This window comes from Hylobates moloch, unplaced genomic scaffold (assembly GCF_009828535.3).
Source record: "Hylobates moloch isolate HMO894 unplaced genomic scaffold, HMol_V3 SCAFFOLD_1, whole genome shotgun sequence".
In the NCBI taxonomy this organism is placed as follows: Eukaryota; Metazoa; Chordata; class Mammalia; order Primates; family Hylobatidae; genus Hylobates; species Hylobates moloch.
In genome coordinates this window covers 68,138,822-68,166,562 of record NW_026652276.1, presented here as the reverse complement: position 1 = coordinate 68,166,562, position 27,741 = coordinate 68,138,822, and the positions used below count along the sequence as shown (strand labels likewise).

Sequence of the window (27,741 nt, the reverse complement as noted above, 5' to 3'; positions counted from 1 at the left end):
TATATATTTTATTTGTGTCTTCTTTAATTTCTTTCATCAATATTTTATAGGTTTTAGTGTACAAGATTTCATCTCCTTAGCTAAGTTTATTTCCAAGTATTTTATTCTTTTGATGCTATTGTAAATGGGATTATTCTCTTAATTTCCTTTATGAATAGTTCATTGTTAGTGTATAGAAATGCAACTGATTTTTGCATGTTGATTTTGCATCTTGTAACTTTCCCAAATTTATTTATTAGTTTTAACAGATTTTTTGTGGTCTTTAGGTCTTTAGTGTCTACTATATATAAGATCATGTCATCTGCAAACAGAACTTGTTTTACTTCTTCATTTCCAATTTGGATGCCTTTTATTTCTTTTTCTTTTTCTTGCCTAATTGCTGTGACTAGGCCTTTTAGTACTAGTAAGCTTAACCCTAACTCTTCTATTAATAGTACTATTCCAGTACTCTCCCACTACGGTGAGAGTGGGCATCTGACACAATAACACTTCTAGAAGAAAGCATAGGGAAAAAAGCTTTTTGACATTGTTCTTGGCAATGTTTTCTTGGATATGACACCGAAAGCACAGGCAACAAAAGCCAAAACAGACACGTCGAATTACACCAAACTAAAAAGCTTATTCACAACAAAGGAAACAATCCACAAAATGACAAGGCAACCTACAAAAAGAAAAAAACATATTTGCAAACCATATATCTGATAAGGGGTTAATATTTAAAATACATAAGGAACACCTACAACTTAACAGCAAAAACAAAAACTAAAAACAATCCATCTTTAAAATGGGCAAAAGATCTGAATAGCTATTTCTCCAAAGAAGACATACAAATGGCCAACATGTATATGAAAAGGTGCTTAACATAAGTAACCATCAGGGAAATGCAAAGCAAAACCACAAGGAGCTATTACTCACACACATTAGAATGACCATTATAAACAAAACAAAACAAAAAAACAAAAGTGTTGGTGAAATAGAGAGAAAAGAAAACCCCCATACATTGTTAGTGGGAATGTAAATTGGTACCGCCACTATGGAAGATAGTATTGAAACTCCTCAAAAAATTAAAAAGAGAACTACCATATGATCCAACAATCCCACTTCTGAGTATATATTTCTAGAGGAGCTGAAATCAGTATGTCAAAAAAATCTGCAAATATGTATATATTGCCGTGTATCCAAAAAATATATATGGAAGTAACCTAAATATCCATCAGCGGATAAATGGATAAAGAAAGTATGGTATATGCGTAAAATAGGATATTATTCAGCCTTAAAAAATAAAGAAACTCTGCCCCTTGCAATAATATGGATGAACCTGGGGGATATTATGCTAAGTGAAGTAAGCCAGACATGGAAAAACGAATAACTGCCCGATCCCACTTATATGAGGAATCTTGGATAGTAACACTCATAGGAGCAGAGAGCAGCATGGTGGTTTACAGAAACTGGTAGAAGGGGAAATGTGAAGTTGTTGGTCAAAGGGTACAAATTTTCAGTTACACAACTTGAATAAGTTCTGGAGATCTGCTACACAGCATAGCGCCTATAGTTAACGTACTGTAATGTATACTTATATATTTGCTAGGAGGGTAGGTCTTATGTTAACTGTTCTTAGCACAAAAAATAATAATAAATAAATAAAGGGAGAGGAAGAAAACTTTTGGAGGTGATAGATATGTTTATGGCCTGGATTGTGATGATGGTTTCAGGAGCGTATACATATTTCCAAATTAATCATTATATACATTTAATATATACAGTTTTTGTGTCTCAATCATACCTCCATAAAGTGATTTTTAAAAATTCCTTGGAGGAATCCTGTATTGACTGGCTAGTCAGTCCTTTCACATTGGTGAAGATGGGCTGTACCTTTTTCATTTGATCCTCTTTCTCCATCCCTTTTCGGGTTTCTGAAGCCCTTTTGCTGGTGTATTGTGAAGGCTTTTAAGGAACATTTGCTTCCTCAGCAATGTCATTCATCCGAGTTTCCATAGTGAGTGTTCCATCTTATGTCAGCATCCCACCAGGGCAAGCAGAAGAATTTATGACCCTTCAAGTTCAAAGTTTATGCCTCTCTGTTGGATCATCCACTCAGTTGCTCATTTTTATCTCTCGGAAACCTCAAACTCTTCACTCATGTGCCTGGGAAAGATCACAGGCAAGTTCTTAAGCCCAAAGAACAATCTCACCTTTACCTACTGTATCAGGTCTACCTATTGCCCAGAATCTCTTTGATGACTCATCTCACCCAATAATAATGATTGACACTTTTCTCTCTAAAGATAATATGAGAGTTTGGGGAGTGATTCTCCCATATGCACTAAAAAGCAAAATTAAGCAACAGTATCAGAAAGTTCATCATATCACAATGGAAACTGAAAAACAGGGTGGCATCAAGCAACAGACGAAAATTTAGGTATTTAAAACTACAGTGGGCTCAATCTCTTTCAAAAACATATAAAATCTGATATCATACCAAAATTCTTGAAGCATAAATGAAGACTTAGATAATCTGTGTGGTGGCCAGGCGCAATGGCTCACACCTGTAATGCCAGCACTTTGGGAGGCTGAGGTGGGTGGATCACTTGAGGTCAGGAGTTCGAGAGCAGCCTGGCCAACATGGTGAAACCCCCCTTTTCTACTAAAAATACAAAAATTAGCCAGGCATGGTGGTGGTCACCTGCAATCCCAGTTACTCGGGAGGCTCAGGCAAGAGAATCGCTTGAACCTGGGAGGTAGAGGTTGCAGTGAGCCAAGATAGTGCCACTGCACACCAGCCTGGGCAACAGAGCGAGACTCAGCCTCAAAAAACGAACAAACAAAAAATCTGTGTGATAGCTGAGCTCATCAAAAACAGTTCCAGCTGGGCACAGTGGCTCGTGCCTGTAATCTTTGCAGGCACGTGGTGGGGAGGTGGGAGGATTGCTTGAGCCTAGGCATTTGGGACCAGCCTGGGAAACATAGGAAGACTCCATCTCTACAAAAAAATTGAAAATTAGCCAGGTGTGGTGGTGTGTGCCTGTAGTCCCAGCCACTCAGGAGGTTGAGGTGGGAGGATTGCCTGAGCCTGGGAGGTTGCAGCTGTAGTGAGCCACGATGGCGCCACTGCCCTCCAGCCTGAGCAACAGAGCAAGACCCCGTCTCAAAAGAAAACCAAACAGGCCGAGTGCGGCAGCTCACGCCTGTAATCTCAACACTTTGGGAGGCCAAGGCAGGTGGATCACTTGAGGTCAGGAATTCAAGACCAGCCTGGCCAACATGGTGAAACCCCATCTCTAACTAAAAACACAAAAATTAGCCAGGCGTGGTGGTGTGCACCTGTAATCCCAGGTCCTCAGGTGGGTAAGGCAGGAGAATCATTTGAACTTGGGAGGCAGAGGTTGCAGTGAACTGAGATCGCACCATTGCACTCCAGCCTGGGCAACAGAGCAAGACTCCGTCTCAAAACAAAACAAAACAAAACAAACAAAACAAAACAACAACAACAACAACCAAACAGCTGGCCACAGTGGCTCAAGCCTGTAATCCCAGCACTTTGGGAGGCCGAGGTGGGTGTATCACTTGAGGTCAGGAGTTCGAGACCAGCCTGGCCAACATGGTGAAACCCTGTCTCTACTAAAAATACAAAAAAAAAAATTAGCCAGGTGTGGGGGTGCACACCTGTAGTCCCAGCTACTGGGGAGGCTGAGGCAAGAGAATCACTCAAACTTGGGATGCAGAGGCTGCAGTGAGCCGAGAACACACCACAACACTGCAGCCTGGGCAACAGAGCAAAACTCTGTCTCAAAAAAAAAAAAAGAAAAATGACAACCAACCAAACAAAAAACAGTTCCCTGCACAAGACATGAGACGTGGACGTGGTGGCATCAGGGTAACAGCTAGCTCTGGTAAGCTAAAGTAGGGGTGCAGGATGATTACCGCCAGAAGAATTGCTATAGGGATATACACTGACATTCTGCTTGAATGTGGCATCTCAGTAGAATACTGGAAAAACATCAGTGACAGTGCTTCCTGAGAAAAGATTTTGAGTAGAGGATACATTTTAAGGGACAAAGTAACAAATAGTAATAAGGACTGTGTAAGGGTGGTGACTGCTATACATTTAAAAAAAACATGTGAGCCATATGTGGGAAGAAATGCTTTGGGCATTGCTGTTAGAGAGAATGGTCATTTCTTTGGCAGAACTAGTGACTGGTTCTGTTAAGGAGGTTTTTCTCCCCTATCTTTCCACATAAAAAACACCATAGCACTGAGTAGCAAGGGTTTGTATTTCACTATAAGATGCATGATTCTGAAATTGAAAGTGTGGTGATAAAACCTGAAAGGATATTACATAGACCACCAAGTTGGTCTTATTTGAATGCTGAGATCAGAACAGTCTGTTGAATTATTTCTTCATTTGACGTATCTCTTTTAATAACTGTGGAAGATTGCATTTTTGTTCTCGATTATTCCCCCACACTTCCCGTAAGAGAATTTTATATCCTACATATTTCCAGGTGACTTGCAGTGCCTTCCTACAGGTGCAGACTTCCCCACTCTATTAAGGTTAGGTTTACCCATGTGATTTCCTTCAGCCAGTGAAATGTGAGGCATAAGCCATGTGTACCATCTAAACAGGAATTAAAGAGACATTGCATGGCTTAGCCATTGTACTCTTTTCCCTCTGTCACAGTAACGAATGTCTTTAATCTGTGTTACTCCATCAACCTGGATTCTGAAATGAATACCCATTGAGCCAAGCTGCAGCTGACATGTACCAAGAGGGAGAAATAAACCTTTGTTGTCATAAACCACTGAGATTTGGGGGTGTTTCTTATTGCCACATAAACTAGCAAGAGCTCATTAATGCAATAATCTTACAAATTAGCACAGGAGCTATCCACTGACAGTAGTTATCAAGTATGCAATATACATATTCCAGATGAAGTGCTAGAGTCCAAATAGCTAAGATAAAAACATGCCTCACAAAGAAATGTAATTGATATTAATCTTAATTTTCTACCTAGGACTTTTCTTCACCTATTTGGTAGGTTGATAACAGGTTATAGAGTATAATATTTCCAGCTTCTGCATGTTCATTAAAAAGACCTCCATTGTACTCCATCAAATTAAGACTGTAATTAACGTAACATGTCTCCAAATAAAAACCAACTTTTTCTGCTAACTTTTAAGGAAAGCCTCACTTTCATTCAAAGATTCCAGAGGTGAGAAAACAATTTGCATTTATGACTTTGAATAAACAATTCAATTGACCTCCAACCTTCCCAACAGTTTCAAAAGCAAAATCATACATTAGCATATAATACAAAAGCACTAGGAGCCAGACAACATTCCATAGGTTTTAACAGCCAATGAAACTCCAGACCATAATTAGTTCCTCTCTCCATATTTTATCCTAAGAGCCTAAGAAATTTCTACAATTTCTAGGCTTGATATCTTTTAAGGCCAAAGAATGTAGCCTGGATAATTTTTTTGTATTTTTAGTAGAAACAGGGTTTCACCATGTTGGTCAGGCTGGTCTTGAACTCCTGTCCTCAAGTGATCCACCTGCCTTGGCCTCCCAAAGTTCTGGGATTACAAGTGTGAGCCACTGTGCCCAGCCTACATTTAAATCTTTAATCCATTTTGAGGTTCATTTGTTTGGGTTTTTTGAGATGGAGTTTTGTTATTTTGCCCAGGCTGGAGTGCAGTGGCGTGATTTCGGCTCACTGCAACCTCTGCCTCCCGGATTCAAGTGATTCCCCTGCCTCAGCCTCCCGAGTAGCTGGGATTACAGGCAGGTGCCACCATGCCTGGCTAATTTTGTATTTTTAGTAGGGATGGGGTTTCTCCATGTTGGTCAAGCTGGTCTTGAACTCGTGACCTCAGGTGATCTGCCCACCTTGGCCTCCCAAAGTGCTGGGATTATAGGCATAAGCCACCGTGCCTGGCTTTTTTTTTTTTTTTAATATGGTGAGAGACAGGGGTCTAGTTTTATTTTTTCACATACAAATATTCAGTTTTCCAGCACCATTTATTGAAAAGATTGCCCCTTCCCCAATAAATGTTCTTGGCGTCTTTGTTGAAAATAAGCTAACTGCAAATATGTGGATTTATTTTTGGGCTCTCTATTCTGTCCCACTCATCTGTGTGCCTGTTTTTGTGCCAGTGCCATGTTGTTTTGTTACTATAGCTCTGTAGTATATTTTGAAGTCCAGTAGTGTGATGCCTCCAATTTTGTTCTTTTTGCTCATGATTGCTTTGGCCATTCAGGGCTTTTTGTGGTTCCACAGCAATTTTAAGATTTTTTTTTCTATTTCTGTGAAGAGTGTCATTAATATTTTAATAGGGATGGTACTGAATCTGCAGATCACTTTTAGTAGTATGGTCATTTTCACAACATTCTTCCAAGAATGTTGGAAACATGAACACGGGATGTCTTTCCATTTCTGAGTGTGTCCTCTTCAATTTCTTTCATCAGTGTTTTATAGTTTTCCTGTAGTTTATAGAGAAAGATCTTTAGCTTTCACCTTCTTTGTTAAATTTATTCCTATGAATATTTTTTGGTAGCTATTGTAAGTTGGATTGCTTTCTTGATTCCTTCTTCTGCTTGCTCACTGTTGATGTATAAAAATGCCACAGAATTTTGTATGTTGATTTTGTATCCTGCAATGTTACTAAATTTTTTTTATCAGTTCTAAGACTTTTTGGTGGCACTTTTAGGGTTTTCGATGCATACGATCATGTTGTTTGCAAACAGGGGCAATTTGACTTTGACTTTCTCCTTCCCAACTTGGATGCCCTTCATTTCTTTCTCTGGCTAGGCTATTGTCTTTTTTTTTTTTGAGACAGACAGGCTGGAGTGCAATGGCGTGATCTCGGCTCACTGCAACCTCCACCTCCTGGGTTCAAGTGATTCTCCTGCCTCAGCCTCCTGAGTAGCTGGGACTACAGGTGCATGCCACAGGCTTGGCTAATTTTTTTGTATTTTTAGCAGAGACAGGGTTTCACCGTGTTAGCCAGGATGGTCTCGATCTCCTGACATCGTGATCTGCCCGCCTCGGCCTCCCAAAGTGCTGGGATTACAGGCGTGAGCCACTGTGCCTGGCTTATCTTTATAAAATATTGAAATAATAAGATAAAAATTTTATTTATTTACCTATATAGTTACCATTTCCGTTGCTCTTTGTTCCTTCCAATGCTCTTTGTTCCTTTAGGTAGATTTATATTTCCAACTATTCTTTCTGCCTAAAAGATTTCCCTTAATATTTTCTGTAATGTGGATATTCTGGTGACAAGTCCTTTCAGCTTTTTGATGTCTAAAAAGGTCTCTATTTTGTCTTCATTTTTAAGATATATTTATTTATTTAGAGATGGGGTCTAAATATGTTGCCCAGGTTGAACTCAAACTCCTGGACTCAAGTGATCCTCCTACCTCAGCCTCCCGAGTAGCTGGGACTACAGGCATGCACCACCATGCCTGGCTTAAAAGATATCTTAATATACAATTTTAGGTTGACAGCTTTTTCTTTTTAAGTACTTTAAAGATGTTGTTCCACTATTTTCTTTTGTTTACCTTGCCTCTAACAAGAAATGTTCTGTCATCATTATCTCCGTGCTTCTGTACATGTCATATCTTCTTTCTCCTCTGGCTATATATATATATATATATATATTTTTTTTTTTTTTTTTTTTTTTGAGATGGAGTCTCGCTGTGTCACCCAGGCTGGAGTGCAGTGGCGCGATCTTGGCTCACTGCAACCTCCACCTCCCGGGATCAAGCAATTCTCTTGCCTCAGCTTCCACAGTAGCTGGGATTACAGGCACCCACCATCACACCCGGCTAATTTTTGTATTTTTAGTAGAGACAGGGTTTCACCCTGTTGGTCAGGTTGGTCTTGAACTCCTTACCTCAGGTCATCCACCCACCTCAGCCTCCCAAAGTGCTGGGATTACAGGTGTGAGCCACCGCCACCACGCCCAGCCCTCTGGCTGCTTTTAATATTTTTTATTTATAATTTATTTTAAGCAACTTGATTATGATTTTGCCTTAGTGTAGTTTTCTTCACATTTCTTGTGCTTGTGGTTTGTTGAGCTTCTTGGATCTGTTGGTTTATAGCTTTTATCAAATTTGGAAATGTCATGGCTTTTATTTCTTTCGAGATATTTTTTCTGTCACCCCTTTTCCTCAGGACTCCAGCAACATATATGTTAGTCCACTTGACGTTGTCCCACAGCTTACTGATGATCTGTTTCTTTTTTCTTATACCCCAGACTTATATTCTGAGTTTTATTTTGCATAGCTTATACTGACATGTTTTAAAGTTTTGTAGAGACGGAGTTTCGCCACGTTGCCCAGGCTGGTCTCAAACTCCCGGGCTCAAGGGATCTGCCCGCCTTACCCTCCCAAAGTACTAGCGTTATAGGCATGAGCCACCGCGTCTGGCCCTTGTCTACTAATGCTATCATCTATGTCCATTTTATTTAGTTTTGATTAATTGATTTTTTTCTCATAATTTTTCTGCTTCTTTGCATGCCTTAGAGTTGTCTTTTTTTAATTAAATGTCAGACAATGTAAATTTTACTTTGTTGGGTGCTGTATACTTTTATATACCTGTAAACATCCTGGAGCTTTTGAGATGCAACTAAGTTAACCTGAAAAAAGTTTGATCCTTTTGGTTCTTGCTTTTGAGCCTCATTAGGTGAGATCAGAATAGCATTTAATCTAGGGCTGACTTTCCCCTACTATGAAGGCAAGACCCTTCTGAGTACTCTCCCCTAATATCCCCTGAATTACGAGGTTTTCAAGTCTGGATGGGGGAATTGGCACTATTCCTGGCCCCACACGAGCTTCTAATGAGTAGTTCTTTTCATGTGTTGTTTTCTCCCATGCATGTGCTGATAAGCAGTCAGCTGAGTACGTGAGGGAGAACCTCTGGACATTTTGGTGATTCTCTCTCTGAGACCCTTTCTTCTCTCCGGTATTTTATTCTGCACACTCCAACAGCTTTGGTTTTTTGATCTTCCCCAGCACCATCTCTTCAACTCTCAGCTCTTCTTCTTAAGTCCGGGAGGTCACTGCATCTTGCCTAGGTTCGCCTTAACTCCCGGTGCACTGCAGCCTGGAAACTCTCCTCAGGCACTAAGCCTGGACGATCACTGGGCTCACTTGACTAGCTTCCCATCTCTCAGGGATCACTCTTCTTCATAGTCTCGTGTCCAGTGCTGCAAAAGCCATTGTTTCATAGATTTTGTCTGATTTTTTCAGTGATTTCAGGCAGAAAGGTAAATCTGGTCTCTGTGACTCCATCTGGGCTGGAAACAAATCTGTACCGCACTTAAGTTTTTAATTTACCTGGAATTTATATGGCTTTTAAATCTTCTGAGTTATTAAATTTCTGAGAATAACTGTGCTTTACTCTCACTCTTGATTGAAATTTTGAATGGAAATAAAATTCTACACTTAAAATAACTTTCACTCTAAACTTTGAATGTATATTTTCTGTTTTTGAGCATCCAGTGTTGATAGGAAATCTGATGTTTGTTTGATTCTTGCTCCTTTTTTTCCAAGAGAATTAAATTGTTTATTGATTACACATGATAATGGATGATACACAACCTTCATTCCCATCTATTATTTTATCTGATACCATTAATCAATTTAGATATATTGCATAGGATGTGCCAACAATTATTTTTATAACCAATAATTCCATGATTTTGCTTGGGTAATCCCTTTTAATGGTGAACTTCAGGTCACAACAGTAACTATCACTGTTGTGATAGTTACTTGAGAAACTACACCAAGGTTTCTCAAGACAATGGCTTCTCCACCCAAGCAGGTTGGATATAAATTCCAAATATAACCTGGCATCACCCTGAAGGAATTCTAACTTCACACTCTTGGGGGAAATTTACCAAGATGGCTTCCGAGTAGACGAACTTTAAACAGCATATTAAAGAAAAAAAGTCGTTTATTCAGCGTCATGATCAGACTATTACATTTAGCAATCAACAGCATGGGTGCAAAAATAAATCTATATTAAAGCCCTTTGTTGAAATGCTTTACACTTTCCACAGAACAGATACTAAAATAACCTGTTATACCATTAGTCACAAATATAGTCCTTGAGTTTTTTGCCCATACGCAAGAGTATTTGTCTAAAACATGTATTCTTTGTAGCAGCTAGCCCCTGCCACCACCGTGCTTGGCTGAGTTCACAAATCTGTTGTAACCTGTGGCTTCCCTGTCACTTCTCTGGCTCTCCTCTCCTGCTAAGCTTTGTGTCCTAATTAAAATCTTCTGCCACTGCCATAGTTACTGCTGCTACTGGAACCACCATAGCCACCGTGGTTTCACGGTTTGGCAGAGTATTGGCCTCTACCACCATAGGGGCCAGAGCTTCTGTCTTCAAAGTTTCCTCCCTTCATGGGTCCAAAATTTGAAGACTGATTGTTGTAATTGCCAAAATCGTTGTAGCTTCCACCACCTCCAAAATTGCTTCCATCATTATCAAATGCATTATAGCCTCCCCTCTGCCACCATATCCACCACCACCACGGCTGCCACCAGGACGATTAAAGTTTCCTCCACGACCAAAGTTGTCATTCCCACCGAAACCACCTCCACGACCACCACCAAAGTTTCCAGAACCACTTCGACCTCTGTGGCTGGATGAAGTACTCACCATCTCTTGCTTTGACGGGGCTTTCCTAGCTTCTCAGTTGTGACCATTCACAGGATGGTATTTCTGAATGACGGTCTTATCCACAGTCATGGTTGTCAAAGGTTACAAAGGCAAAGCCCCTTTTCTTGTCACTGCCTCGGTCAGTCGTGATTTCAATCACTTCATTTTTTCCACACTGTTCAGGATAATCTCTTGGGTGATGATCTTCAGTGTCTTCTTTAAAGCCACCAACAAATATCTTCTTCATAGTTAAGTGGGCACCTGGTCTTTGAGAGTCTCCTCTTGAGACAGCTCTCTTTGTCTCCACAACTCTTCCATCCACCTTGTGTGGCCTTGCGTTCATTGCTGCATCCACCTCCTCCACAGTGGCATATGTGACAAACCCACAGCCCCGGGGGCGCTTGGTGTTTGGATCTCTCATTACCACACAGTCTGTGAGCATTCCCTGTTGCTCAAAATGGCCCCTCAGGCTCTCATTGGTTGTTTCAAAGCTCAATCCTTCAATGAAGACTTTCCTCAGCTGTTCAGGCTCTTTAGGAGACTCTGACTTAGACGTGAGGGCAGGGAGAAGAGAAACTTTAATGATACTTCTTCGGTGGCGTCCATGATTTTCCATGGGAAAAAAGAGGGAGAGAAAAACACTCAGATCCCTGATGATCCGTGGAGTCACCATATCAGTTTGGAAGTAAACTTTTTTCTGCACTTCAGGCCAATGTTCTGTATTTTGGTTTCTGATTGCTTTCAAATCTGTAGCCAAACAAACCCTAACTTATACACATTGCTCTATACTTCTTTCCCCATCGCTCAATTATGGTAGAACTAGACACAGAGAAAACTGGATTTGCTCTGAGCTAAGGCCTCCTCATCTAACGTAACTGTTAACTCAGATGTATTCCATTAAACTTAATGTTTTTTTGTTTTTGGGTTTTGTTTTAGAGACAAGGTCTTGTTCTATCACTCAGGCTGGAGTGCAGTGGGGCTATCACAGCTCACTGTACTCTGAAACTCCCGGGCTCAAGTGATCCTCCAACCTCAGCCTCCTGAGTTGCTGGGACTACAGGTGCACACCACTGTATCACACTAATTAAAAAAAAACTTTTTTTTTTTTGGTGGAGATGGGATCTCACTACATAGCCCAAGCTGGTCGCGAACTCCTGGCCTCAAGTGATTCTCTTGTGAGTTGCTGGGATTACAGACACAAGCCACAGCACCCAGCCAAACTTAATGTTTTAAAATGAAAAGTGTTCAACTTTCAAAACTCCTTTCCCTTAGATCTGTCCTTGCTATACAATCAACATCTCCTCTGCCTTCTTAATTGATTGGCTACTCAAATATAGCAGTTTCTTGGTTCTTAAAAGTAGTGTTCTGGCCAGGTGCTGTAGCTCACACCTGTAATCCTAGCACTTTAGAAGGCCGAGGCTGATCACTTGAGCCCAGGAGTTTGAGATCAGCCTGGGCAACATGGCAAAACCCCGACTCTAAAAAAAATTACAAAAATTAGCCGGGCATGGTGGTATGTGCCTGTAGTCCCAGCTACTTGGGAGGCTAAGGTGGGAGGATCACTTGAGCCTGGGGAGATTGAGGCTGCAGTGGGCTGTGATTGCGCCACTGCACTCCAGCCTGAGTGACAGGATGAGACCTTGTCTCAAAAAAAAAAAGTAATGTTTTGTTCATATGGTTTGCAAAAAAGGATTTGGAGAAGGCTAGAAAAGATCTGAAATATTGAATGAGTAACAGTCACTGAATGCTGGAAAAAGCCCAGCCTTGTTACCTTCTCTGATCTCTGAAAATATATCAGCAATTGCAGAGCTAGTGCTGGTGAGCTACAGTGAGCTGTCACCATTGATGTAGTCATTATTAGAAGATCACAGTATATGCACAGAAGTTCAAATATTGTTAACAGGTCTACATTTAAAAGGTTTCTTATGTAATTTTACAGCTGATAAATCAACCCCTGATGACACAGTGAAATAGGACCAGGATATTAAAGCATTTAAACATAGGTTTTTAATTTATTAACCAAACATTAGGACACTTCCTCAGTCTCTTTTCATATTTAAAAAAAGGAAAAGAAAAAAATACGTGCGGTAACAAAGAAAAGTATTAAGGTTTCTTTCAAAGATGCAGTTTGATTTCCAATATTCCAAACCTTTGAATTATATAATGAAATGGGAGCTAATAAAAAAGAATGCACACCTAACAGATTGAATATTTTTTATATGATTAATAATTCTCTATTAAAGCAATCTATTAACTTTTATTTTAAAGAGATGTGAGTGATCGAGTTATTAGATCAGCACCCTTAATTTTGGGCCAAATGAGAAACTCCTATAGATTTTGTAATTCTGGACATCTCATGAGCTGCTGTTCATTTGCTGATGAGATGTTTAAAGAATTGCAATGCACTAAATTATACATGTAAGAGCAAAATGTTAATCAAAACACTGCGGCCAGACATGGTGGCTTACACCTGTAATCCCAGCACTTTGGAAGGCCGAGGCAGGTGGATCACTTGAGGTCAGGAGTTCGAGACCAGCCTGGCCAACATGATGAAACCCTGCCTGTACTAAAAATAGAAAAATTAGCCTGGTGTGGTGGTGTGCACCTGTAATCCCAGCTACTCGAGAGGCGTGAGAATTGCTTGAACCTGGGAGGTAGAGGTTGCAGTGAGCCAAGATCAAGCCACTGCATTCCAACCTGGGTGATGGAGTGAGACCCTGTCTCAAAAAAAATAATAATAATAAAATAAAAATAAAAAACAAAAAAACTGCAAATCTTACACTTTCAAGACATTTATGGAAAATAATTCCTAATAAAGAAGGCATAGGGGATATGTAAAATTCTTCTTTATATCTTAGTCTTTGAGGAAATACTTTAAATTTCAACAGTCATAGACAGTGAAAAATAACTCTCAGATGCCTATTCTTTGCACTCTATTAGATGCTCCCTTTATGTGTTCATATATGTTTTATTGCAGATTGTATTTTCCCAAAGTGGCTGAAACAATATCTGCTATTCCAAGTGCTCTTTTTATAAAGTGACCTTAACATTTGTCTTACGGGTAAGTGGAGTTTATGTCTTTTCCCCTTAAACTTGGGCAAACACTTGCGACTGTCTCAATAAGAGAGTACTGGAGAGTGATGTTACGTAAATTTTGAGGCTAGATCACAAAAATGCCATGTTTCATCTTGCTGTCTTGGCACACTCAATACAGGAATTCAGCTGTATGCTATAAGGAAGCCCGCACTCACCCATGCAGAGACCACATGGTAGGTGTCCTGGTTAAAACCCAGCATGCTGCTGGGCGCAGTGGCTCACGCCTGTAATCCCAGCACTTTGGGAGGCCAAGGCGGGCAGATCACCTGAGGGTAGGAGTTTGAGACCAGGCTGGTTAACATGGTGAAACCTTGTTTCTACTAAAAATACAAAATTAGCTGGGCATGATGGTGCATGCCTGTAACCCCAACTATTTGGGAGGCTGAGGCAGGAGAATTGCTTGAACCTGGGAGGCGGAGTTTGCAGTGAGCCGAGATTGTGCCATTGTACTCCAGCTTGGGCAACGAGAGCGAAATTCCATCTAAAAAAAAAAAAAAAAGCCGGCATCCTCTGCCAGATAAGTGAGTGAAGTCATATCCAGGTGATTCCAGCCCCCAATTGTTGAGTTACCCACAGCCTTTGAGTCTTCCTGACTGAGGCTTCACATATGGTGGAGTGAAGACAATCATCCATACCCACTGTACCCAATCTGAATTCCTGACCCAGAGAATCTGTGAGCATAATAAAATGGTCATTTTATGCCACTAAGTTTTCGGGTAATTTGTTACACAACAATGGTAACTGGAACATGTATGTTACCTACAAGCTATATTAATGACAATATTTTCAATTTCTTATGAATTTCCCCTGGATAAAACCATACAATAAGCCTCATGTATTTTCAAAGTAGTCTTCAAATGTGAAAGAAAAATAATAGCAAATGACCCTAAAGGGAACCAAGATATGAAAAAGTTACAATTCATATATTAATAGAATCACATGACTTTTCATTGGCCAGAATTAAGACCTTTTGCCTTTCAGAATTAGCCTTTTCCTCAAAATCCATGTCCTCAAACAAATTAGTCCCACTTAGTTTTTTCTTCAAATTGTTATCTTTCTGAGTAGTCTCTTTCTTGAGTTCTATATCCTTGACTCTCAGTCTGCTGAGCTTTTTTTTTTTGAGATGGAGTGTTGCTCTGTTGCCCAGGCTGGAGTGCAGTGGCATGATCTCGGCTCACTGAAGCCTCTGCCTCCCAGATTCAAGCAATTTTCCCACCTCAGCCTCCTGAGGAGCTGGGATTACAGGTGCGCACCACCATACCTGGCTAATTTTTGTATTTTTAGTAGAGACAGCATTTCACCATGTTGGCCAGGCTGGTTTTGAACTCCTGACCTCAGGTGATCCACCTGCCTCGGCCTCCCAAAGTGCTGGGATTACAGGGGTGAGCCACCACACCTGGCCGAGCTTTTCTGCTTAGACATTCCACCATTCTCTCAAACTTAGTTGGTCTCAAACCAAACCCATGTCTTCTTTGAAAATCTGAATCTTCTGAGAGAGTAACAAAGCAAATGATGCAAAATGTTAAAACCTGGCGAATCTCCTAAAAGATAAAGAGGAATGTTTCTTTGTAAGATTCTAGCAACTTTTCTGTAAGCTTCTAATTATATTTCAAAATAAGGAGCATGTTAAAACAGAAAAGAAAAGGGATAAGGACTGGAAACAAGAACTGAATTTACTACACAGCTCTCTAATTCTGGTAGTAATGTCTGTTGTTACTGGTGCTTAAATACTTCAGAGTAATCCTTCATTCCAGATTTCCTCAGCTCTTCTAATTCATCAATATTAACTTGTCTTTCTTTTTTGCTATCTGTAGTTAATATTTCTATTTCTCTCTTCCCAAAACCCAGCACCCCTTCTTATGCTAAAAGTGTCAAGATTTTCCTCTGGAGAGCCATTCTTCTCCAGTTTTAGATTTTACATAAGGGTGGGATTCAAGAATGAAAATGCAACCCAGGTATAGCATCTTGCAGATGGTCAACAAAGGAGTAGCAAGTTCCTTTAATAAAGTTTAAGTAGTTAAGAAAAAGTCCTAACTGATCTTGCTGGTTTTGCTCTCTTTTACATTTTGCTTTAAAAAAAGTGCTTATTAGGACTTTATATACTTTATATAATATATATGTATGTGTATATATATATATGTGTGTGTGTGTACATCTTTTTTTCCTTGCTGAGTCTTACCTACTTCACCTCCTTAAAATGCCAACCCATGGGCTGGGTGCATTGGCTCACGCCTGTAATCCCAGCACTTTGGGAGGCCAAGGCAGGCACATCATGAGGTCAGGAGTTCGAGACCAGCCTGACTAACATGGTGAAACCCCGTCTCTACTAATAATACAAAAATTAGCTGGGCATGGTGGCACGTGCCTGTAATCCCAGCTACTCAGGAGGCTGAGGCAGGAGAATCGCTTGAACCCAGGAGGCAGAGGTTGCAGTGAGCCGAGATCGCACCATTGTACTCCAGTGCTCCAGCCTGGGTGACAGAGGAAGACTTTGTCTCAAAAAAAAAAAAAAAAAAAAAAAATGCCAACCCATGGTTTATCAGATCTACAAAACTCAATGCAATGTGCATCACCCCCTTTCTTCTTCCTTTTTCTCATTAACTAGCATCATTGCCCTCTTTGGCAACCACACAATTACCAGGTATTGCCAGAAAGATTCTATAATAGACTGTTGGCTCTTCTGCTCACTTTTTCCTCTTGCTAAGCTTTTTTTTTTGAGATGGAGTCTCGCTCTGTTGCCCAGGCTGGAGTGCAGTGGCATGATCTCGGCTCACTGCAGCCTCTGTCTCCCAGGTTCAAGCAATTCTCCCACCTCAGCCTCTCAAGTAGCTGGAATTACAGGCGTGTGCCACCACACCTGGCTAATTTCTTTATTTTTAGTAGAGATGGGGTTTCACTATGTTGGCCAGGTTGATCTCAAACTCCTGACCTCAGGTGATCTGCCAGCCTTGGCCTCCCAAAGTGCTCGGATTACAGGTGTGAGCCACGCGCCCGGCCTTTTGCTAAGTTTTTAGGGACTGTTCTAATACCCTTTAACCATCCCTCCTCTTTTTTTTCTTTTTTCCCCCCTTTTTTTTAATAAATGAAGACTTCAGATTTGTTTTAGTTTTTCTTCTCACCTACAAGCTCCACTGGCAGCTTGAGGCCCTTGTATGGTATCCAGTGATAGACGTTGAATCCATCCTTACTGGTATTTGCTCCTTGGAGGTGAAAAAAATAAATGTTTTATAAAGCTCGAATTGGCCTTATCAAACAAAACATCTGCTAGATCAGTGAATGACTGGTGACAGCAGGAGACAGCAGTGCTGGCCTCTCCAATAGAAGTCACTGCAGTTAATGGAAGCTATTATGGGAAAATTCTGGCAAGAAGTTTTCTTTTTCTTTGTTTTTTTCTCCTTCAGACAGCTAAAATTTTTTTAAAGAAAAAATGTATTCAGTTGCTAGGGTAACTGTGGTTTCAAAACTACCATAACAAAAGCCAGATATCACATATCAAACTACCAAATTGTTAATTTGACTGGTATTTTTAAATAATTGCTTGAAAGAGATGTTTTCTCCTTATCTTAGCTATACAGAACAGAGAGAAAGGGAGATCAGGAAGAAAAGAAGAAAAAGGGAGAAAAAAAACTGATAGATTTGTTAAGAAATGTTTTTGCCTTGCTAAATATTTGTTGGAAGTAAAAATTCTTTTATGTTATGGATACATTTGCATGCAGGATTTATTCAGTCAGATTCAAAACATAAGGAGGATACTGGGTTATTCTGTTTTCAATTTCTCTTCCCGTATTTCAAGCCTTGCCTGGGTTTTAAGCGAACAGTTTTCCATGGGTACTTGGTAAAGGAACTGGTTACTTAGGGGAGTCATGCATGTTCTGAAATCTTTTATGAGTGATTGTGTTTTTTCTGTGTCTTGCTTTCCATCACTTGATTTAAAGTGAATATAATAAATCCATTAAGTGCTTGGATTCTGGAATCGGTCATATCTTAGACTAAATTCCTTTTCTATCCCTTACTAAATTCCTTTAACCTCTCTGAGTTTGTTTATTTATAAAAAGAATAAGTCCAGGCAAAGTGTCTTACTCCTGTAATCTCAACACTTTGGGATGCCAAGGCGGGTGGATCGCTTGAGCCCAGGAGTTTGAGACCAGCCTGAGCAACATGGTGAAACCCTGTCTCTACTAAAAGTAAACAAATAAATAAATTGCTGGGCATGGTGGCATGTTCCTGTAGTACCAGCCACCTGGGAGGCTGAGATAGGAGGATCCATTGAGCCCGGAAGGTCAGGGTGCAGTGAGCCATGATTGCACCACTGTTCTCCAGCCTGGGCAACAGAGTGAGACCTTGTCTCTAAATTAATTAATTAATTAATTAATTAAAACTTTTTTTTTTTTTTTTGAGACGGAGTCTCGCTCTGTCACCCAGGCTGGAGTGCAGTGGCGCAGTCTCGGCTCACTGCAAGCTCTGCCTCCCGGGTTCACGCCATTCTCCTGCCTCAGCCTCTCCGAGTAGCTGGGACTACAGGCGCCCGCCACCACGCCCGGCTAATTTTTTTGTATTTTTAGTAGAGACGGGGTTTCACCGTGGTCTCGATCACCTGACCTCGTGATCCGCCCGCCTCGGCCTCCCAAAGTGCTGGGATTACAAGCGTGAGCCACCGCACCCGGCCTAAAACTTTAAATATAAAAGAATATCAGCTGAGGGCTGTGGTGTGCATCTGTAGTCCCAGCTACTGGAGAGGCTGAGGTAGGAGGATCTCTTAGGACCAGGAGTTTGAGCCTATAGTGCGTTATGATCCCACCTGTGAATAGCAACTGGAGTCTGGCCTGGAAAACGTAGTGGGACCCTGTCTCTTAAAAAAAACAGGGTGGGGGGTTGGGGGGAGGGGGATATCAGAACAAATGACTGACTTACTTCAACAAATAAATTGCAAGGAAAGGAAAAGAGAGAGAGGAACCTATAGATTAAAAGACACTTGGGAGGTATATTAACTAAATGCAATATGTGCATGTTTAGATCTGATTTGAAAAAAAAACTAAAAAAATCATTTTTGACACAACTGGGGAGACTTGAACATTGATTAGATATCTAATAATATTAAGGAATCATTTTAAATGTGTTTAGATGTAATTATAGAGTAATATGGTATTGGAGGATTTTTGGTGTTATTTTTTGACATTTTGATACATACCATAATATTTACAAATAAAATAATATAATATCTGAGATTTGCCTCAAAATAAGGAAGAGGGAAATGGATGGGATAGGGATGAAACAAGTTTGGCCATGAGCTGACAACTGTTGATACTGGGTGATGGAGATAGAGGGGTTCATTAAAATATTCTGTCTATTTCTAAATAAATACTTGATTTTTTTTTTTCAATTTTCAGACAGGATCTTGCTCTGTCTCCCAGTCTGGAGTGCAGTGGTGCAATCATGGCTCACTGCAGCTTCAACCTCCCAGGCTCAATCTATCCTCCCATGTCAGCCTCCCCAGTAGCTGGGACCATAGGCACACACAACCATGCTCAACTAATTTTTGTATTTTTTTATAGAGACAGGGTTTTACCATGCTGCCTAGGCTGGTCTCAAACTCCTGGGCTCAAGGGATCTGCCCTGCCTTGGCCTCCCAAAGTGCTGGGATTATAAGCTTGAGCCACTGTGCCCAGCAGATATTTTCTACAATAAAAGTTTTTAAAAAGATATCAGTAAGACTCACATGGTAAGATTATTGTGTGGATTAAATGAGATGCTGTGTGTAAAGCACTTGGCAGAATGTCTGGTATATAATAACTGCTCAATAAATATTAGCTATTACTTTTAGAGACAAGGCCTCCTCTTCTCTCCTGCAGAACTATGAAAGCCAGACCATGAAATGTGTGGCTGACTGGAGCAGCTAACCTTACTCCTTCCAAATCAGGCAGCTGCAGGCTGTCATTGCATTCATCCTCATCCAACCTTGCTTCTGTACTAGGCCTTGTGCTTCCCACACACACACTAAAATTCTGTTTTATAGCGGCTGTTGGCTTTGCCTTTAGTTTCACAGTAAGTTTTAGCTGGGAATGCTATTTCAGTGGAAAATGGAAAGCAAGAACTTTTTTAGCTCAACTATTAATAAGTATGGAGCACATTGTTAGGAATTTTCCTGTATAGTTTTATTTAACCTTCATAACAATCCTTCAAAGTCGAAATTATTAGCTTCGTTTTAGAGAGGAAGAAACACAAGTTTCAAGGCCCGCCTAAGGTCACAGGGCCTTAAGTGGTGGGCCTTAATTCACACCCAGCTCCTGAGAGCTCCAAAGGGCTTACCCAGGAGCCCTAGCTATCAGCTCTCTTGCCTTTCTTTTCCTTATCCTAGCTTAAAAACAACTGCCATCCAGAAAAGGTTAAGTTGACATTGCTAATCAAAAGAGTCTGGACCAGGCGTGGTGGTTCACGCCTGTAATCCCAGCACTTTGGGAGGCCGAGGTGGGTGGATCACGAGGTCAGGAGTTCGAGACCTGCCTGGCCAAGACAGTGAAACCCCGTCTCTACTAAAAATTCAAAAAATTAGCCGGGCGTGGTGACGGGCGCCTGTAATCCCAGCTTCTCGGGAGGCTGAGGCAGGAGAATCACTTGAACCCGGGAGGCGGAGGTTGCGGTCAGCCGAGATCACGCCACTGCACTCCAGCCTGGGCGAAGGGGTGAGACTCTGTCTCAAAAAAAAAGAAAAAAGAGTCTGACACCGTATTTTTCTGTCTTGTAGAGGCAGAGGCAGAGGCAGCACTGGTTTGCAGCCCAGTGGTAAGAGGTCTGCCCAACTGATGAGGAGAGTTACAGGCTTGGGAGTAGCTTGGGCCGGGCAGAGGGGAGGCTCTGAATGTAGTAATAGAAACTTAAGGGAAGAAGAAAGCAGGGAGGGATACCTTATACGAAAACTGTTCCATTCCGAAAATTAAAAACAGCCAGCTGCCATCAAATACCAAGGGCCCTTATATTCAAACTTCAGCTGTAATTTAGTTGGGAGGTTGCAATGGCACCCTAAACTGTCAAATGATGAGTTGACCTTAGAATCTTGCTTACAGAAAGCCGGACAATTCCATGTAAGAGGGGTATCTGGTTACAACTGAAGTTATTGGTTGTTTATGTCCGACTTGTCCGGGAATGGAGCAGAGAAAGAGGAACCAGAAGAAAGAGAAACTCGCGACAACAGAGTTGCCGAAAGAGAAGTGTTGGCGCCTCAAACTTGAGGATCAGCTTCTTGGGCCCCACTCTAGGGTGTGGCGGGGGTCGGGTTCTTTCCGCCGCCCCCCCGGAAGATTCTCAGCTAACCCTTTCCTCGCCAAGACCAAGAGGCCCTCACTCTGACACCACTCTGGGAGCCAAGCTACTGTAAGGAGCTGATACCACCCTTCGCCGGCGGGAACCGCCCATCTCCCCAGACCCGCCCACCCCCGCTGCGAATCCCTGAAGTTCTAGCCCGGCGAAAGTCCTCTTAAATTAGGAAACAATCGCTATCTAAGAAGAAGCGCAAATAACCCGCGCTCTGCGCGCCCAGTCGTGGCATTCTTGGGAGTTCCCCGCGGGCAAGGAAGTCTGCTGCTCCCCGCTGCTGCGGAGGAGAGGAGGGAGCCTGCGTGCTGGGGCAGGGGTGTCGCGAACTTGGGGCAACCCACCTCCAGGGCCCCGCCCCCGCTTTCCCGCCTGCCGGGGACCTGCCGAACGGGGAACCACCCTCCTCCCTGAGGCAAATTTGGGAGGGGAGGGGTCCAGAAGCGGTAGAGTCGGGGCGCTAAGCGCCAGATTCTGCCGCTCGGAAGTCGGGGGCAGTCCCCAGTCCCGCCTCAGGCCCCCGCGCTCACAGGGCGCTCCGCCGAGGGCGCGGGCCAGGCGCGCGGTGTCACCTCCACGAAGTCATTTACTTGCCCTGAAGGAGCCGGCCCTCGACCCCTTGGAGGGTGGAGATTCCTCCCATTCTCTCCTCCCCCTCCCCCAGGTCGGCGAAGAGACGTGGAATTGAGCTGGACCGATGATTCCGCGAGCTCTGTAATTACGCACACACTGAAATCTTCACCGTTGACTTAAGTTACTTGGCGCTGCGAGGGCTGGGGCCCTGCATATTGATTAAATGCAGCCTCTATTTACCTAAACAATAAATTTAGAGATTAGCAACGTTCACTTGATCACAATAATGGGATTGACAATTAAGGGGCAATGCATCCCAGATGTAGCGGAACCTATGGGCTGCGTGCAGCGGGCAGAGGGCTTCTCGGAGAGGGGCGCTCGGGCAGTGCGGCGGCGGAGGTGGTGCAGAGCAGGAAGCGGCGCGGAAGCACAGCGGGAGGCGGAGGGGGACGCCCAGCCTCGTCAAGGTCTTCGGCCACCCTGCCCGGGAGGCTCGAAACTGGCTTTGGGGTACCTGAATGCCCCGACTCCCAGGGAGACATCGGGAGCTCGGAGCCACCCTCCCTGTGGCGATGGCACCTGCCTCAAGGCCGTCTCGCTTGCTGATGCCTGGCTGGGAAGGAGGATGGACGCCGCTGGCATGTGCCCTGGTAAGTGTGTCTGTTTGTCATCAGTGTACATTCTGCATGTGGCAGCGGGGCGAGGGGGAGGCTCACGTGTCTAAAGTGCACGGAGTCTTCCTCTACCCCTATGTATATATACCCTTCAGTCAATGTTCCAAGAAGCGGGTCAGGGCGGAGGGTATCCATCTGGACTCTGGAAGGACGTGGGTTTGACATCGGTGGGTGTGACAGGAAAGTCCAGCCTGTCAGGGTTGGGCTCTACAGTGGCCGAAATCAAGAAAGGATGGACGTGTCGGCCCAGGGCTGGCCTGTTTCCGGATATGTCACGGGGGTGCCCCCTTCCTGGAGGGAAGTCTTAGGATCTATCTTTTTTGTCTCACCCTCTCACTGAACTGTAGGGTTCTGAGAAGAGGTTCTAGGAAGGAGAGAGCTGAAAGAAACTAACTTAGAAAAGAACCCAGGAGATTGGAACATGGGGTAATAAAAGACAGATGAGCACAGTTGGGTGTGTGTGTGAAATCATGATCCACCTGGAAGGAGTTCCAAACCCTGGACTGCCATCGCATACTGGCTGCAAAAGACACATGCATGTTGCTTCTCTGCTCTTTCCCTCTTCTCTCTGAGCCCCATTATCAACCTGGAGGGCTTCTCATTCCACATTTAGACACAAACAAAAGGATTTGTCCCAGACACTCAAGAACAAGCCAGGACGAAGCCCTTTCCCGCCAAACCACGAAGGCCGGGAAATAAACAGCGTCTGCTCAGGCTCTGGGCTCTCGAGCCCGGGAGAGGACTTGGGTGGGAAGAGGATCTAGAAGATCGGAAGGAGGGGGAGAGGGAGGGAGGGAGAAGCTTGGAAAGAGAAGAGGGAGGAGGAAGAGGAGGGACCAGCAAGGCAGAGTTGGACCCGGGGTTCTGTTATAACCGCCCTTCCCCGCCCAGGGTCTTTCCATTCCCTGTCCCCCTCCCCCATTTCAGAGCTGAAGGCCGACTGTGGGAGGAGGAGGTTAAACAAAGGGAATCCTCCTCCTCTGGGACGGGTGAAGTGCGTTTGTCCTCTCCTTGCAGGCTCTGGAAAAACTGGCAGGAATTTCCTTGTCGTGAGAAGATGGACGAGTGTGCCTGCAGCCGAGGAGACAACTACAAACAGACTTTGGGCAGGGAAGGCGGGCGGGCGGGGGTGGGGTGGGGGCGGGGGCCAGCTTTGATCGCTCCAGCTCTGTTGTAATTTTGTCTTCGCCAGATAGATTAGCTGGAACCGCCAGCCCTAGCTTGGAGTTCCGTTCCACGGAGTACCCTCCCTCCCCACCCCCCGCGTCATCTCGCGCCTGGAGCCGGGTCGCCGCTCCTTCCGAAGTCTCGCTGGAAACTTCAAGGGCTGATGGTTCTGTGTTCCTGACGTAATTAGGAGGCCGCGCAGCTCTCCAACACTCCGTTAAACAAATCTGTAAGTCGTCCTCCCCCTCTCTGGGGACAGACTCTAGGGAAGGAGGCAGCTGGGCCCGCTTCGGGTGGTGTCCTTGGCTAGCGGAGTGTGGCATCGCTGTGACCTTCCGCCGCCCCTCGGGGCCTTGGTCTTTCTAAGCTCTTCCTTAGGAAGCGGAGAGAGGGGCAGAGAACGTGCACCTCGCCACCCACCGGACAAGCCGAGAGGACCTTGTCTTTGCTTGAAAAGTTTTCTAGATAAATCGCTTGGGTGGTTCTAAGCTATGACGAACCAGAGGCTGGGCCCGGTTCTTCTCCAGAACAGCGTGTGGATGTAAAGGAGATGAAATCGTCCTCCCCCACTGCTTTCTTTTTCTTCCCCATATAAATCAGTCATATAATTCATTCGCATTGTTTAAGGTACATTGATCAATCTAATGGCTTGTAATAGGCTCCTAATTGCCACTTGCAGAATACTGCAGGCTCAGATTTGAAGAGGGAAGGTTCCAGCCAAGTCCACCGTAAGCCTGAGTTTGGGCGATTGCAGAATCCAGGAAGAAAATCTAGATGGCATGGTCGCTCCGGTCTCAATTCTACAGGGGAGGGAAGAAAGGGGGTGTTAGTGGGGATATTTGCTGTTCATTTTTCCCGCAATCTCCCTTCCAAATCAGTCACTGATTAATGAGAAAAACCCACGCCACAAGTTATAGATTATTGTGGACTGAGGATCATTTTGTTAATATCAGACAAGAAACTTTCCTTACTTGCATCCCTGTGTCTGTATTTACAGTAAAAACTTCCTTAGTCACAAACTGATATGCTTTTAGCCATACCTTTTCTTTTTACTTACTTATTTTTAAGAAAGCAACATCAGGAGTTGTGATAGGAAATAACACGGGGGAGGGGTGTGTTAAAGGGAAGGAAGGAAAAGCCAGCCTTTATCCCAGAGTGTCCTGGAGGTATGCCTACACTCCTGCTTAACATCTTGTGGTTGCAGTGCCTTCTCCAAGCCCTGGATGGAGGAGGAAAGAGTTGGAAGCCTCCTCAAATCTGCCTATGAAAGGGTAGAACTGAGGAAACTGGTACCCTGGCTACGAGAAGCTGAGTAATGATCAGAATCCTCTGGCCTCTGGCTTTTCTTGATATTAGTTCAGGTCTATGTGAAAAAATTGCTTTAATGTCTCCAAAGGTGGTTCCATTAGAGTTGGCTGAGACAATACATGTGCATCATTTTGGAAGAGATGCTCTTAAAAAGAACAAAGCCACTACAGAATGCCACATTTGCTTAGGTCTAAGACCCTTCTGTGGTAGTTGGTGAGGGAGGGAGGAAAGTAAAACCCCAAGCTGAATAGGCCCCCCATAGTTTCCGAGTGATGCAGTAAACAAATCTATGATGCTTGTTGAATAATCTTCCAATAATTGCAGTCATTAAAATCATCACACAGTCTACAGTCACCTTCCTTCCTTTGACACACCAGTCTTTCCCTTAATTGTTAATGCATTTTTGGCTCAGATAAACACATCGAGGCAAGCTTAAAATATATGGCCCAGATACATCTAACAGCAGAAAATTAGTCGTGTAACAAACGTTTGGACTGTACTTAATAGACTAGGGGTTTTCAATTTCTTCAGCAGACCCTACAGAGGCAAGAAAGATTTGCATCTTCTACCACTGCTAAATAGCAGTGACGCCTCTGAGATAAAAAAAAAAAAAAAAAAAAAAAGATGAAAGTCCCATTGGCCTATTGAATCTTCCTTGCTCTTTCATTTGCAAGGGTTGGGCTGGAATTAGGACATTATAGAACAAATATTAAAGGAAAGCTCAACAGAAACTGTGGGAGAGTTCCTCAATTTTCAATTAATTTTCTCCATCCATTTGATCTCAACAACTGGTGCTTTAAAAAATATAAATATGTGTCAACTGTAAAAGATTCCCTGCTAATCAAAGGCTGTATTTCACTTTCACTCACCACCGACAAGACACCAACTGTGGAAAGGATTCACCCGACTCAACAGGCACTATGGACCTTCTTGGGCTTCCTTCTCCCTTGCTCATGGCAGGCAACATTGGTACACAAGGGCAGCTTTTTCTTTTTTTAACTCAAGTTATTAATGTATCTCCGCAACTCCCACACCGTGCTGACCTGATAATCACTGCTCTAGTGAAGATCATGCAAATGAAAAGCATAATTAATTGCACAAATGATTTAAAAAGGAGCGCTGTGGCTTTGCAAATAAATAAAGGCAGTTGGGAGGACAGGTCAGATAAATGCTTTTTATAGGCTGGGCTCCCTTCACCCCCGCCTCCTGTTCCGGCTGGTCCAGACTTTGACTGCAGCCAGCCTGGCCAAGGCGAGCACCTTCCGTTCCTCCTCCCCTAACGCCTCCCCTTCAACCTTATTCCGGAGTCCCCGTAACTCCACCTCACCCCACCCCAACCTCACCCTACCCCAGTGGTGTATACCCGCTGCTAGACTCTGTGCTAGGTCAAAGCCCCGGGGAGACTGGGCAGCCACCTAATATTTAACCAGCTACTATATATCCAGTTATTCAGAAAATAACTGGTCCTCCCAGTCGCCACTACGCTTCCTGCGCATCAGGGAGAAGCATTTTATCTTTGGCTATTGGACCTGTGAAGGAGGTCCAATCCTTCCGATTAGCGCTAATGACCGAATTGTTTCCCTGGCTTTGCCTTCTAAACAGAGCAACTTGAGCAGTTGCTCAGATCAAAGCTCCCGGGAGAGGCAAGATGGGAGAAACAATATTTGTTCAAAGGAGGTGAACTCTTCCCTTTAATTACCCTATTCTTCTTTATTAGGATTCGTATTGAATTTTTTTGCAAAAAAATTATGTTGATTTAACCATAGTGTATTTATGATGTAAATATATTCCAAGATGAAAACGTCACGGATCAATTGTAAAGGACCCGGATACATAATTTTAAAAAATCAGTTTCAGTGTATATGAGGTTCTCACCCCACTTTCGCTGCTCAGTCAGATTTGTTTATGCAGAATCGACATTTAATAGTGCTAATTGCACTCCAGTTAAATTGCCCTGATTGCAGAAAGGGAAGCAATTTTCGTGCTCTCTGTCTGGGTTTGGAAGAAATTGTTTTATATTCACCTCTTTATAAAGAAGTGGAGATAAGGCACCGGGGCCTTTGCACAAATTGCACTTAGGGGCTGACTGGCAGCATTCAGGCGCTATAATAGAGCATTATTTGGCCGTTTTGAATAATGTAAAGCGTTTGCTGAAAGCTATTCTCCTGAAAATTGCTTTAACTTTTAAAAGGGTGATGATTCACTCCAAACCAGGCCTTTGTTACATTGTCATTATTTCCCCAAATGTTTTAACAGTCAGCTCAACACTTTAGCATAACACATTGATCTTTGTTTAAAAACTAGATTTTTTTTAGAGGATGAAAAAAATCTGTCAGACGAAAAAAATCTGGACTTCCTCCGAAAGATTTCCTTGGGGCCCCACCTTAGAGTTGAAGTGGCCCGGGTGTTTGCCTACGTTCGTTTGGAAGATTTCCCTAACTTTTATTGTGATGCAGACGCGTGTACCTAAAGGAATATGCTAGTGCCCACGTCTAGAGTCTGACAGCTGGAACTACGAGGAAAACGGCGGGAGGGGGAGGGGAGGGGAGGGGATCCGAGGGGACGAGGAGAAGAGGAAGGCGAGCAGGGCGCCAGAGCCCGAGGTGTCTGCGAGAACTGTTTTAAATGGTTGGCTTGAAAATATCACTAGTGCTAAGTGGCTTTTCGGATTGTCTTATTTATTACTTTGTCAGGTTTCCTTAAGGAGAGGGTGTGTTGGGGGTGGGGGAGGCGGTGGACGGGGGAAACCTCGGCGTTTCTCCTCCCCGGATTGCACAGGGTGAGTCGGAAACGCCTCGCTGCCACTTAACAATCCCTCTATTAGTAAATCCACGCGGAGACTCTATGGGAAGCCGAGAACCAGTGTCTTCTTCCAGGGCAGAAGTCACCTGTTGGGAACCGCCCCCGGGTCCCCCTGCTGGGCTTTCTGGCTCTTCTAGGCG

At 43.2% G+C, this 27,741-nt stretch overlaps 1 protein-coding gene and 1 pseudogene across 1 annotated transcript; one reads left to right on the top strand and one right to left on the bottom strand.

Annotated features, from left to right (window-relative positions):
• Nucleotides 1-10,278: 10,278 nt before the first annotated feature.
• LOC116809527 (heterogeneous nuclear ribonucleoprotein A1-like) lies at nucleotides 10,279-11,220 on the bottom strand (annotated as a pseudogene).
• A 10,688-nt stretch (nucleotides 11,221-21,908) lies between these two features.
• On the top strand, nucleotides 21,909-27,269 carry LOC116810069 (uncharacterized). The gene is made up of 4 exons (XM_032753833.1): nucleotides 21,909-22,300; nucleotides 23,342-23,453; nucleotides 24,696-24,803; nucleotides 27,104-27,269. Exons 1-4 carry the CDS (start codon nucleotides 21,937-21,939, stop codon nucleotides 27,267-27,269), a joined length of 750 nt encoding a protein of 249 aa, XP_032609724.1. The 5' UTR covers nucleotides 21,909-21,936.
• The last annotated feature ends 472 nt before the right edge of the window (nucleotides 27,270-27,741 follow it).